At 38.3% G+C, this 13,452-nt stretch overlaps 1 protein-coding gene across 3 annotated transcripts in view; it reads left to right on the top strand.

Moving 5' to 3' along the window:
• Positions 1-714: 714 nt before the first annotated feature.
• ST18 (ST18 C2H2C-type zinc finger transcription factor) overlaps positions 715-13,452 on the top strand; it is a 169,282-nt gene continuing 156,544 nt past the window's right edge. Inside the window, exons 1-2 of one of the 3 annotated variants that reach the window (XM_051612693.1) lie at positions 715-835; positions 1,138-1,273. In XM_051612693.1, coding sequence (XP_051468653.1) covers positions 797-835; positions 1,138-1,273 — 175 coding nt within the window. In that variant the 5' untranslated portion in view covers positions 715-796. Of the gene's footprint in view, positions 836-866; positions 981-1,137; positions 1,274-13,452 lie in introns of those variants that run through there. The other 2 variants (XM_051612699.1, XM_051612700.1) reach the window with 2 other exon arrangements.

Raw genomic sequence — 13,452 nt, 5'->3', positions numbered from 1 at the left:
TCTAAAGTTTCTCTGATTTTTAGAGTAATCCCAAATTGCTTTAAGAATCCAGTTGTATAATGAGGCAAAGTCATAAAGTTGGGTCAGAATTTCCTCTTTGAATCTGGGAAATACTTAATGCTTGAAACTTGAGTATGGCTTTTATAACTTAGGCCTATTTCTTCAATGAACCAAAGCAGACGACTTCCGCCAGGTCTTTAAATTTTGCTTGGTGTGAAGTATGGTAAGCCACTGAGTTTCTTTGTCTGTTTCTCTGACGGGTCTGGAAGACTCTGAATTAGCTTCTGCTGCTTAACCTGGCTCCAGGGCTCCAAATCTAGATCCTTCACTAATTCCTGATGTTCCTTTCAGATCCCTTCTGGGAGAAAACAAAGGTGAGGAAAACATCATGTGAATACTAGAGCAAATGCACCCAGTAAACTAAGTAAGACTCAAGTTCTGAGATGATAAAGCAAATGTTGCTTAATGTTGAGACAGAGAAAAAGTAACACCCGCCTCCTCCTCCTCTGCACACACACACAACTTGTTTACAAAAGTGCCTTGTAGTGACTGCTGGTGGTGTCACTCCGTCCCATGCCCCAGAGCTATCACCGGGCCTCATGGGAGATGTGACTACAGCATCGGACATGGGACTGTTTGTTCACTCACTTTCTGTGAAGAGAGTTTTGAACTGTGTTTTGAATAGACAGCATTTTCTTTGTGTGGTTGGTAAATAACACAGAGCAAAGTTAGTCAGCAAGCTGCATAGCTTCTGCATTCTGATTCTTTGGAGCCCTTTTGTACCAAGCTTGACAGGATGTTTTTAACAGAATGTGACCTCACTGGGATACCAGAGGTAAGAAAAAGTTACTGGGGCTGTTGGGGAATATTTTGCACAGAGCTGACCAAAAGTACTGCTCTAAAATACCTCTTAGAAAGATGGTTTCACAATGATCCAGTAAACACCTTGGTCAGTGGAAATCAGTATCTTTCACTTCTTCGTAAGTCATAGGAAGTCTTAATAAGATTTTATGTTTCCCACTCATGGAAAAAGGTGCTGATTTCCAAATTGCAGAATGTTTATGTACTTGCTGTAGTGTGTGGAGGAAAGGCCCAGTTCTAGTGACAGAACATCAAGATGTTTTCTTTCTAACACAGATCAGAATAAGCAGCTCAGATCCTGTTGTTCATCCAAGTCCTAGAAGCAGCAGTGCAAGAATTGGAGTGGAGGCAAACCCAGCGCAACCAGGAGACAGCGACCTTCTGGACACCTGTACACAATCACCAGGTAAAGGTAAGAAGGAAAAAACGAGACCAGCATCAGTGCATTTTCTGGGCAAGATGAGGTGTGGGTTTTCACCGCATGCATTCAGACTGGGGCCACTACCTGTAGTTTTGCTTGGATGAGGAGCAGAGGGGTCTGTGGGGCAGCGTGGGTACCCCCTCCCCTTCCTCTGCTGGCCAGCGCCGGGGGATTGCAGCGCCTGGTTTGGGGCAACCTAGCACCCTCTTTCCCCAGGTGGGGGATGGAAGGAGTGGGGAAAGGCCTGCTGGTCAGCAGCTCTGCAGGGCTTCCTCAGTGCGGAGCTTGTGAGTCTCAGCACTGACAGGTTTAGGAGGTAGTGGTGCAAGGTGCAGCGGGGGCAAAAGAAGAGAGAGAACTCTGAGTGTTCAAAAAATCAGGGGGAGATGTTTTTTTAAAACCCACTCAGATGTAGTTTAGATATTTATTTATGCAGCATAAAAATGTTGCAGATTTATGCTGAATGATCTGAGTGATTTGTTTATATTCACAATCTACAGAAGTTTTCTATGAAAAATTAAAAAAAGAATGCATTATTGCACAAAAAGAATAGGCATCTTGCTGCTCTGAAATGGAATTAACAATATGTGATCTGCTTTACTATGTACACCAACATAATAACAAAGCTTCATTGTTTTTGTGGTCAACAATTGTTATTTTCCAGCCAGTACGGTGACTTACAAAAAAAAAAAAAAGGAAGAATGAAAACTATTTGGAGTCACTGCTGGAGCAGTGAGAAGAAACTAAGTTCTTACTCTAAGTAAAACTGTTATTCATAGTTAAAGACTTGTAAAACAAATAGGCCTTTAAAATTGGAAAGTTTTGAGTGCTGCTGACAATGAAAGTGTTCTTGGGTAAATGAGGATAGAAAAGTTTACTCATTTACTTATCACTAACTGGAGTTGCTCTTTAAGGCACATAAAGAGCTAAAGATTTGGGGTTTTTTTCTTGTGATCAGTTAGGAAGTAGATAGGTAGAACTTCATTTAGTAGTAGTAAAGATGCAATGAGCATGTCATGGCTCCCAGTAAGGCAGGGTAATGACTTGAATTTGACAAAGCATTTACAGTTGTACATTCATACTGTCAAACTTGCTTCTGTACTTTGATCCACTGGCATGTACCATACATAAGTTGTCAGCTCTGTCCTAATTAGAGCAAATATTTCTTCTGAGGAAACTTACAGAGAGAAGTGTGTTCTCAGAAACAGAGCTCTTTCAAATGGGGATGACTGTAGATGATTAATTTATATGCACAACTATGGTATTTATGAGCAGTAATACTTCTGGTCCTCATCGTGGGTCAGATGCTGGGTATTGTACAGGGCAAGAACAGATTTTGTATACCAAAACAGCTAGTGATGCAGAGATGAGACAGCAGTTAAATAAATGTCATACATTATTCAGTCATAGAAAATACTTCCAAAGTATTAAGATGGAGTTTTCTGATTTTAATATCTTTCTACTGCTGTATATAAACTGTTAGGGTTCTTTTAACTTATGATTTTCATAGTGTCTCACCCACTTTAGGTAAACTGCCACCAATAGTTGGAGGCTTGGTGGCTTTTTGATCTTCAATCAGCTGGCAGGTTACAGTTTACTTTATCCCCTAAATTTGAATGAGAGGGCAAAAATTCAATAAAAGCCATTTAATATTTATGAAAGCTGTGATAGATAAACCAGTAGAGGTCAGTGCAGAGCGCTGAAATGGAAGTGGAGAGCCAAAGCCTTGTGCATTTATGCTCTACTTTAACTCTTTAACTTTTCCTTGAAAATGTGGTAAAGGCTTACAGTGGCTTACAGTAAATATTCCTGTACTCTTCAAAAGATAAAAATACATGGGGTAATATGACGATGAAAAACTGCTTAAACAGAGTAATTTAAGCAACAACATGCATTCTGTAGCACGTTATAGCTTGCAGACTGATGCTGAAAACCTTATTTTGTGGAATCTTTAGTGAAACCAGTCCGTAATATGTATTACATGTATTGCAGTGAAAAACACATCTAGCTGATGGCTATGTTGAAAAAAACTAGGATAAATTTTAGAAACCAAATGTTCACATATTGAAGGTAAAGTAACAAAAGAATTTTTCTCATTTTACATAATAGGTTTGGATAATTATAATCAAGTGTTGTTTTAAAGGTGATTTATTTGGGTATATACACATATATACAGAGAGAGAGAGAGAGAAGCAGACAGACTCTTTATATAAAGTTGAATTATCTTTTGTTTCACTTTTTAAAGCCATTGTTTGCTCGTGGTTTCCTTTTGTGATTTAAAGCAAGGAAAAGAATCACCACGTACAGTCTGTGCATGGAAAGGTCCTTCAGCATTTATTAGCTGTAAAAACTCATTTCTAAAAAACTTCTGTTCAAGCTGCTCTCTGTTAATCTAGAAAGAACAACCTGCCTGTCCCAATTCTCTTTCCTTGCACTTAAACTAAGTACTTTGAAAACTGTCTTGCTATGAAATTGTAATTGTTGAATATTAAAGAGTTGCCAAAAAAATTGTCACTGGATAAGATGGTATGTTCTGTTTTGATTTCAACACTGACTTACATCTGCTGTCTGTGAGCTTTGGGAGAAATTTCCCAGTATATGCAGAGAAAACAGAACTATACAATGGGAAAACTTTTGAAAATCCTCTTAACTTGTTCTGCTTACCTTTCACACTCTTCTTCAAACTGATTATGGAGGCACTGGAAACTGTAGTTCCTTTTCATGTGCTTTATCATGCACTTAAAAGTGGTAAGTACTAGGCAGAAACTCCACAACTCTTTCTCACAAGCATTTATGTGGTGTGCCATTAGAGTCAGATGGCATAAGTGTGAATGCAGCTTGGAGGGCTGCAGGGAAGGGATTCCCTGATAACTAACAGCTCTCAACAGTATAAACTGAGGTAGGAAGGAGACAGAGGTGGCATAAACTGATGTTGCATATCTGATGTTTGGTCTGTTGTTTTTCCTTGCTTTTGTCTCTGTAACATCACATCAGAGATCTTGCAAAAGATCTCCCTTTACAGATGTAGTGTAGAAACCTGGTTTTGGCAAAGGCAATGGAAATCCTGATGTTTGGATCAGTGGCGAGATCAAAAGCTCCGCAGTCTTGCTTCAACATTATTTTTCCCCTGCGGCAGAGGAAACACAGAAATAATCTCATTTCTTTCATAACACGGGGTCCATGACATAAGAGTTGGTAGCATGTTAAATGACAATTTCCGTTTTGAGTCCAAATTACCAAAGGCTTGGATTCAATTCCGTTCAGTTCAGTTCCATTCTTCTTGATTTAAAGGGAAGTGGAGAAACAACTTATAGTACTGATTTCACTCTTGGCTTTGATTGTGTTTTGAGAAAATACACTTGAATCCAAAAGTCAAACCCAGCTTCTTTCCCCAGGTATACTTCTGATGTCTGTAGCATTTTGGCACATAGTATTTTCCTGTTGCTTTTTTGACATTTCTCTCTCTCTCTCTTTTTTTTTTTTTTAGCTAAAAAAGGTGTGAGGAATTGTTTTGCTAAGCCACAGCAGAACTGCTTAGAGTAACTGATATGCTTCACTAGCTGTTTTTTGGGAGGGAACCCTCCTCCTCAAATGTCTTTCCTGAAAAGTAGTGCAAAAGTGGAAGTTAAGGTGGTTCTTAAAATAATAAATGTTCTGGATTTAGCCAGTCAATATTGAAATCCAAAATTTCTTCTCTTTCTATTGCTTCAATTGAGTTTGTTTACATGTTAAATTTCATTAACATCTTGTCTGCTTTTTTTTTCTGTAACATATGAGATAGAAACCCCCAAAATGTAGAGACCAAAATTATCTTACTGGAAATGCATAGTTCAGTCAAGTATAATGTTATGCTAGAAGTTTGCTATTCTTATCTGTATTCAAGGCTGTTCTTGATTAAGTAACAGAAGGTCTATCTTATCACTGAAGTACTCAGTCTCTTGGTAGATTAATGTTTGATATTTTCTTGATTGTGGTATTAAATTAATACATTCTTACAGGTATTGTAACTTTATGTTCTCATTTTGTCCCTCTTTTCTGTTGTCTTTGATTTATTTGTTTGTTCTTTTAAAAAAACCTTCCCTGCCAGTAGCTATGTGTAGTTAAAATACCCCACCACTGTATATCTAGGTTTTATCTTCGTGTAAGTCAGAGATAAATTTCTCCATTCTTACTGTATGTGTGTACAGGGGTGACTTCGAAAATTTTGCATTACCTGATATAGAGGTATCTGTCATTTAACTATGAAGCTGTGGATGTGTTTAAGCATGTATAAAAAAATTGTGGGTTTGTATCCAGGTGGGAATAGCACTCATTTAATCATTGGAGGTCAGCAAAAGAGATTACAATACTAGTGAAAATCTCATCATATAAACAAGGAAACTATGGCATTTGCACCACCAATTGAATAAATTAAGGTTTTTTATCTGTGATTACATTATCAATCTGCAAATTAAAAAATCACCTATAATAAATTAGAATTCTAAATGTAGGCAAATAAATTGTAATTTCTGGTATTCCACAGGGAGGAAAAAGAGAGATCTTTCACACATTTCAGGAATAAAAGGACGTCCTAAGGAATTGGTGTAATCTGGGGAAATGTATTCTACATGACGAGAAAACATCAATACAAGTTTCATTTTTGATGGTTCCACTGTTTTAGTGAAGCTTATCTATGGAAGCAACTTTGCTTCTAATGTGCTTAAGGGATCAGAAATGGTGCTTTTCCCTGACTGTGTTAGATTGGATGGTATAGATGTGGGTTTTTTTGGGGTTTTTTGTTTGTTTGTTTGTTTGTTTGTTTTGGGTTTTTTTTGTGTGTGTGTTTCCCCCCCCCCACTGTATCCTAGAGTTCTATTGGAAAGTAGTTACCTGTCATTTTCACTGTGTAGCAAAAGTCACTATTAGGCTTTTCTTCACTTTCTCATATGTCAAGAATAAACTTTAGACTACAGCCTCTTCTTGATACTCTTTAACTCCCATGGAAATCAGTAGGATGCTGAACCCAAGTCTTGAGTGTCTTCTTTATCCCAGTAACATAAAAAAACCTGATTGTAGCGGGTGGCCTGAAGCTGATGACCTGTAGCCTTTACAATATCGACATTGTACCTGAGGTATAGGTGGAGTTAAGGCCTTCCAGAAACTCTGAAAATCACTCCCTTTTCATAGAAAATGTCTCAGTCGATTTCTCTTATACCTAGGTATTTCTGAGATGTCAGTAGTCACACTATCACCTTAACAGTGAACCAAATAAAAGTTAATACAGTTTTTGTAGTACATATTCATGATTATGTTTATAAGCAAAGTCATTTCTGAGGACCTTTATGTTTTCAGCAAGTCTCTCCTACAAGCAAATCTTACATTTGGGTCTCTAATACAGAATAACTCTTTTATGAACAAGTTGTAATGCATCAGAAAGATCTTCCATATTATATGTTTGTTATTACTCAGGGGGATATTCAGAACAGAATTAACAGAAAATTTTTAACAAGTATATAGTCTTAACTTTGGCCTTTTGTACTTCAAGGGCAAATCTCAGATTCAGTGGTATACACTGGGTTTTTCTAAGACTGTACAAATACAATTAATGGCAATATTATTTTACTACATTTTTTTGACAATTCTTTGGGGGTTTTATGCAGGTCCAGAAAAAGAAACCTGCTTTCCTGAAGATTTTTATCTATTTTGTATGTGTGTTTTTTTTTTTTTTTTTTTTTCCAATACACTCATATTATCTCTCTCTCTCTCTCTCTCTCTCTCTCTCTCTCCCTATATATATATATATATATATAATCATAGAATTTTTGAGGTTGGAAAAAACCCTTAAGCACATGAAGTACAGCCATTAACCTAGCACTGTGAAGTCCCAGCTAAATCTAAGTCCTAACTAAACCCCTAAGCACGACATCTACACATTTTTTTCAGTACCTCCAGGGATGGTGATTCCACTATTTCCCTGGGCAACCTGTTCCAGTGCCTGACAATTTGTCCGTGAATATTTTTTTCCTCATATCCAATCTAAACCACCCCTTGCACAACTTGAGAACTTGAGGCCATTTCCTCTTGTCCTGTTGCTTATTACTAGGGAGAAGAGATTAATATAAAGAGAAAGTGAAATTTCTTCAGGAAAATACTACTGGGGAGCTCATTATTTTCTTTTTTATGATCTCAACAAGTTCATATTGAGATTAATAATTTTTCCCAGGAATTAAGATGTTAGACTTAAGAAAATGTTTAATTAAAATTAGACTGAATATAGACAAAAGTCTTAAAAATATTAACTGTGGTTTTAAATAGCATGAAGCAGAAACACATGTCATTTCCCATGAACCTGGCTCCCAGAAATCTTTTATCTATTATCTTAGTCATAATGTTAGTAGTAGTACTCCTACAGAAGTGTTACTCATGTGATCACATGTGCCAAAAATATTCTATTTTGCTAGCAGTTCTTTACTACTTCAGAGAAAATGTATGAGTAAAGATTTTCTTGTAGCTTGATGGTGGTGGTAAAGATGACCACAGAGAATGTGAATGGTTATACCTGATATTTTTATAGCAAGTTCTCTTGCAAAGTGATTTGAGGTAGCATGAATTTTAATTCTTGACTAACCCTGGTAACATCCTATGATGAGATGACTAGATTGACCGGATTCTTAGTTAAGGGATGCAAGGGGTGTCATCTCCTTTGACTTTAGCAAGGTTTTCAGCACAAAATCCCACAACATCCTCATATTCAAGCAGGATTTTTACGGAGTAGATGGAGGGACTACTAGATGACTAGAAAACTGAATGGATCATCAGACTCAGAGGATAGTGGCTAATGGTTCATGCTCTGCCTCAATGCCTGAGTTCCTCAGGGGACGGTCAGAAACCCATCCTCTTTAATAAGTCCCTAAGTGTCTTGGTGGACAGCAGGTTAAACACTGTATGCTGACAGTGTTAAGGCTAACAAAGCACTGGACTGTATCAACAGCAGCATAGCTAGTAGATAAAAGGAAGCTGTTATTTCCCTTTGTTTGGTACTAATGAGGCCACATCTAGAGCACTGCATCCAGCCCTGGGTACCCCCATACAAGAGAGATGCTGATCACTTGGAGCAAGTTCAGTGAGGAGCTACCAAGATGGTTGAAGGCAGAAGCATATGCTCTCTGAAGAAACTCCAAGAAAGTAGGGCTTGTTTAACCTGGAGAAGAGATGCCTGTGGGGGTGGGAGGAGCGTGGGGCTGGGGGGAAGTTTAGGCAGAGCAATCCTGAGAAAATGAAACATTTGTAACTTTTGAAATAACATTTTCATCGTAAGTGAATAGTACCTTTTGCTTTCTAAGGTTGGCTCGAGTTTTTAAGGGGCTCTAATGAATCTCCAAGTGTTGCAAGAGATGTAGTGCTGTACTAATTTGAAAAGGCAAGGTATTGTTTTCACATGGGTAATAATTGAATATATTAAAAATTGGCATGCCATATGTAATCTGGTGATTTATGCAGGATTCTGAAGCTCCTGTGCCAGCTAAGAGGATTCTTCCTGTGGAGCAGTCCTTGCCATTGCTCCTGGGATGCTGGAAATTTACTGAGTACAGGTGTTTGGCCAGGATGGTGAACACTGTTGGTAGGGAAATGATGGCCTATAGATTCTGAACTGTGCCTTGGTTTGATGTAATAGTGTTTATGCCCTGTTTTTGTTCTTTTTTTTCCTGAAATTTGATGTGAATATTTTTGTTTAGGAGGAAAGAAGTATGCCAAGGAAGTCATAAGAAATCTGGTGCATTTTTGTTTGGAAGTGAAACTAGTAGAACAAAGGGAGTGATGAGCAGATATTTGTAAGCCTATCTTTCCTTATGCCAAATCAGCATGACTAACAGTGAAGACAAGGTTAAAAGGAAAGTGTTCATGGGCTCTCTTGGGTCATTGGTTGAAAATACTCTAAGAATGTGGAATACATTGTAATCAATCTTGGATTTATGTATGGATTTATACTGCAGAAGATATTAGGAACTAGCTGATAAGACACGAATATGACCAGCTAGACACCAACAGTGTTACCAGAACTTGAAACCTGTCTTATCCAGATGTTCTCCTGTTAGCCCAGGGACAACACCTCCTCCCCCCACTGGCTTCCTCCCAATTGCAGAAGCAAGTTTGATATATGCACTGCATGTTTACAAGTTTGGTTTGTTGTCCTGACACAGTTTGTGCTGATCAAATGCAGGATTACCCAGACACAGCACTGCTCAAAGGACATGCATTACTTAATTACTTTTTCTATTTCCTGCTTTTTCCCTTTTCTACTTCTTGAAGTTCTTTTTCACGTCCCTGCTTAACTCTTTCCTGCTTCAGTCTGATCCTAAGAAACAGCTTGCCCCAGTTTCTCCCCATGGGTGCCAACTTTGCCAGTGCAGTATTTCTGATGCCATTGCAGGGAATTTTTGCTACACCTGCCTGGGCACTGTTGGCCTTGCATTACTGTACCCACCAGAAGGTCCCCAGTGCTCCCCTTCAACTGTGCATTTTGTCCAGTGATCACATAACTCTCAACTGCCTGTGAAATCCAGCCTTTCTTCACTGTACTATCTTTAAAGTTTATTAGCTTCTCACTTTGTTATCTCTCAATAACTTCTCATTTTCTGTTTGTGTTTGAATGGGAAGTGTTAGTATGTCCTGTTTGGTGAGCTTTAACTTCAGGCAGGGGCCCAAGCAGCAGTCTCATTGCTTTCCTGAGCTCTAACACCAATAGCATGATCCTTGGCAGATGCTATTGGTGTACAGTAGCAGAAAACATAGGTAGTAAACAAATGAATGTAATAGTAATTGGTGTAAATATACAGCATCTTCACTTTCAGAAAAATAGTAACGCATTTAGGTTAATTTTCTGTTTTAATCATTGAATTTAAAATGCAACAATGCAGTGGCACCGCCATGCATCAGGACTTTATATATGTGATTTCCATGACTATGTGAGCACCAGCCAGCACCACATCTAGGACAGGAAGCAACCTGTAAATTAACAGAAGTGAGTGCTGGTTCCTGCTGATGTGTTCAGCCATTCCTGACCTTCCCTGCTTCAGATCACAAGGCAGCAGTGATACTGTGGTGTGGATGTGCAGAAGGAATGGGGACACAGTACATCTTTGGAGGAGTTCAGAGCAGACAGGACCACATGTGTTGCCACTAATTGTGGTGAAGGGAATAGGAGATAAGGGCATGGGTGATGATGTCTAGCACTGAAAGGTTAAAACCTGCTTATGTTCTTTCCATACATCCTGTCACAGGAACCTGTCTGTCAGGGTTACTTAGGAGTTACAGTTTGTGAATGGAAATGGGAGCAAACTCTCCCTAAATTCCAAGCTGGTAGGAAATGAGTATTCTAACATTGTATGAGCAGGTGTCACTGCAGTGATTGTAATAAGTAAGCCTTGCTGGCTGGGTATGGTGTCACATTCATTTATTCCTGTGGTGGTTGCATGAAGGTTGGCTGGCTTGATATAGGGCAGAGCAAGGTCTCATTTGATCACAGTTGCACAAGCAGACCTTGTCAATGAGAGAGGAAGCTTTCTTCTTGTTCCTGGTCACTGAGGACAGCAGGAAGCAGAGCAAGTAGGTGCATCTGAAGTCACATCTATTGATGCAGCATCAGGGTGGGAATAAACACTTGGAAAGTGGATACTGGAAAAGGTGTCAGTTCTAATTCACTGCTAAACCAGATGTCTTTAGATAGTCACGTGTGAATCAAATGGAAATGTGCTCTGGTTGTGAAAGACTGGAACCCACCACAGCTGGAATGCAAAAAGCACCACTGGAATACAATAATCCTCTGCCATTAGGTAAAGAAGTAGGTCTTAGAAATCACTTTTTGATCTTAAAAAAACCCCTTTCCTAGACAGTTTTAATTTTAGCCGTTATGAAAATTATGTTGATGCTGCCCATTGTTCTCTCTTTTAGATCATACTCAAACCCTTGCTTAGTGGGTATGTACCTCATAAAAACTGTAGAAATTGGGATTTTTTTCATTATTCTTTAATATTTTTGAAATAACATTCAGTTGACTCATTTCTGTATTACTAAGTCTTTATAGCACTTGGCTGCAAGTACAAGGAAGAAATAGTGTGTGTAGTCATTTCTGTGATTATAATGTCTGCTGCCCAGTTACAAAAAATCTGTCCAAAACAAAGAGAAAATGCAGCACATCCTATTCACCTGCTTATATAAATCTATAGCTAGTGCTATCATAAATCCAACAGGTTTATTCAGTAACTTCTGGAGGTCAGATTTCATGAGCAAAATGGATGAGGCACAATGCACAATGCTGACTAAAGATGAAAAGATAAAGCTTGTTCTTGTAGTAAAAAAATAAAAGTTCTATAAATATTTGTTTCAATAAACCTACCTCTGTTTCTGAAACAACACTAGGGTTGCCAAGAACTTCTATGGAATTATAAAATTGGAATATGATTATATTCTTAAATGGCTTTTGTTTCTTTGTTAAAACAGGGATCTAACACTATCCATTACTCCATCAAAGCTGTATTGTATTTGGTTGTAATTTTAAAACTTTAAGTGCTGCTGAAGAGTGGGCATCCCTCTTTTAATAGGGCTGACAATCTGAGAAGTGTTCGTACATGTTCTATGATTGCACCAAAGAATGGCTGAAAAAGGACAAACCTGAAATTTTGATATCCATAGGTCTGAGATACAATGCTTTATCTGGGGACTCATTTCGTTTGGATAGACTGTTCTTAAAGCCCTTTCATGGTGGTCTGCTCCTGTTTAGACCTGGATGTTTGGTTACTAGCCTGTGGTGATTATGAAAGAAGAAAAGTATGGTAGATTAAACTCCTATAAGGTGTTTTCTGTGATGTGTAGCCATCTTTATGTACATAATCTAAAGAGATATAGTGAATATATTAATGATACTCCAATACCAGAAATCAGTGTAATGTACAAGTGTCATGTAAAATGTCTAAAGAGCAGAAATTCTGTGCTTCGTTTTGGAACTTACTTTCCTTTCTGTTTACCTGGACTATAAGAGAAAAAGCCCATTCTCCTTTTTATTAAGCTTTTTAATATGTGAACAATCCTCAGAAATGATATACCTGAAGCCTAACAGACTCCATCTCCAAAGGGAACACAAATCATATTCTCAAAACACTAGAATGAAGAACTGAAGTTTACTTTAAATGATTTGTCTTTTTTCCCTAAAATACCAAGTAGATTATTTAACTGAATAAAAAATTGTCCTGAAAGCTCAAAGTACTTTTTTGAAAAAAAATGTATGTTATGCTTGTACAATGACAGAGGGAAAGGAAGAAGCAGAGATTGCCAAGGACATTCTGAGAACATTTATTGATCAGAAACAAATCACTAGATTTGTTTTGTTTTGCTGGGCTTTTTTTTCTTCTCCATATTACATGAAGTGGTCTCTGTCTGGGTGTAATTTTTACTTTTTAGTGCCATCTGCACCTGTGGCCTTTGGACTTAATGTTTATGACAGATGGACTGGACTGTGTTTGCACCATTTAGTGTATAATCCTTCTGTATGTATCTATGCCATGCTAGGCAGTGGCACTGGCCCAATGGGCATATTTATTAGTGCAGACTTCCTGTGTGCTTCCATTGTTCTGTTGCAGTGTCCTTTGAGCCTAATGGACCTTGCTTTGTGCTGGGCCCACCTACAAAATATTGTTCCTATTTTCTGCCAGATTATCTGTTGCAGACTCTAATATTTTTATTTATTTATTTTTTTTATTTCCCTTTTCTAATGCATTTGCCAGCTAGAATGCTTAAAATGGATCAATTCCATATTGTGGAAGCTCTTCCTTTCCTCTTAAACTGTGAGCTTCATTTTTGGAACAAGATTACTAGCTTTGTTTGCTAGTATTGAAATGCTTGCAAAAAAGGAGACTTGTTTCCTCTGAACCATGTCACACCTTATGCTACCTGAGTTCCTGTTCTACTGGAAGTTGTTCCCAGCAAAGCAATGGCCCCTGTAAAACAGGGTGTAATCAACGCAGCCCTGGCTGCAGGAGCCCACAGCTGGCAGCCTGGAACTGTGCAACATGTCCCATTCCTGCTGACTTCATCAGCACTGTGTGGTGGATGGATATGGGCACAAGGACAGGCTACTATTGCACAAGAAGTGTTGCCTTCTGTATCAGTAGAACAGCAAAATGCAACGCTTAGGC

This window comes from Apus apus, chromosome 2, assembly GCF_020740795.1.
Source record: "Apus apus isolate bApuApu2 chromosome 2, bApuApu2.pri.cur, whole genome shotgun sequence".
NCBI lineage: Eukaryota > Metazoa > Chordata > Aves > Apodiformes > Apodidae > Apus > Apus apus.
The sequence above is the reverse complement of the archived record's forward strand: the minus strand, read 5'-3'. Positions and strand labels throughout refer to the sequence as shown.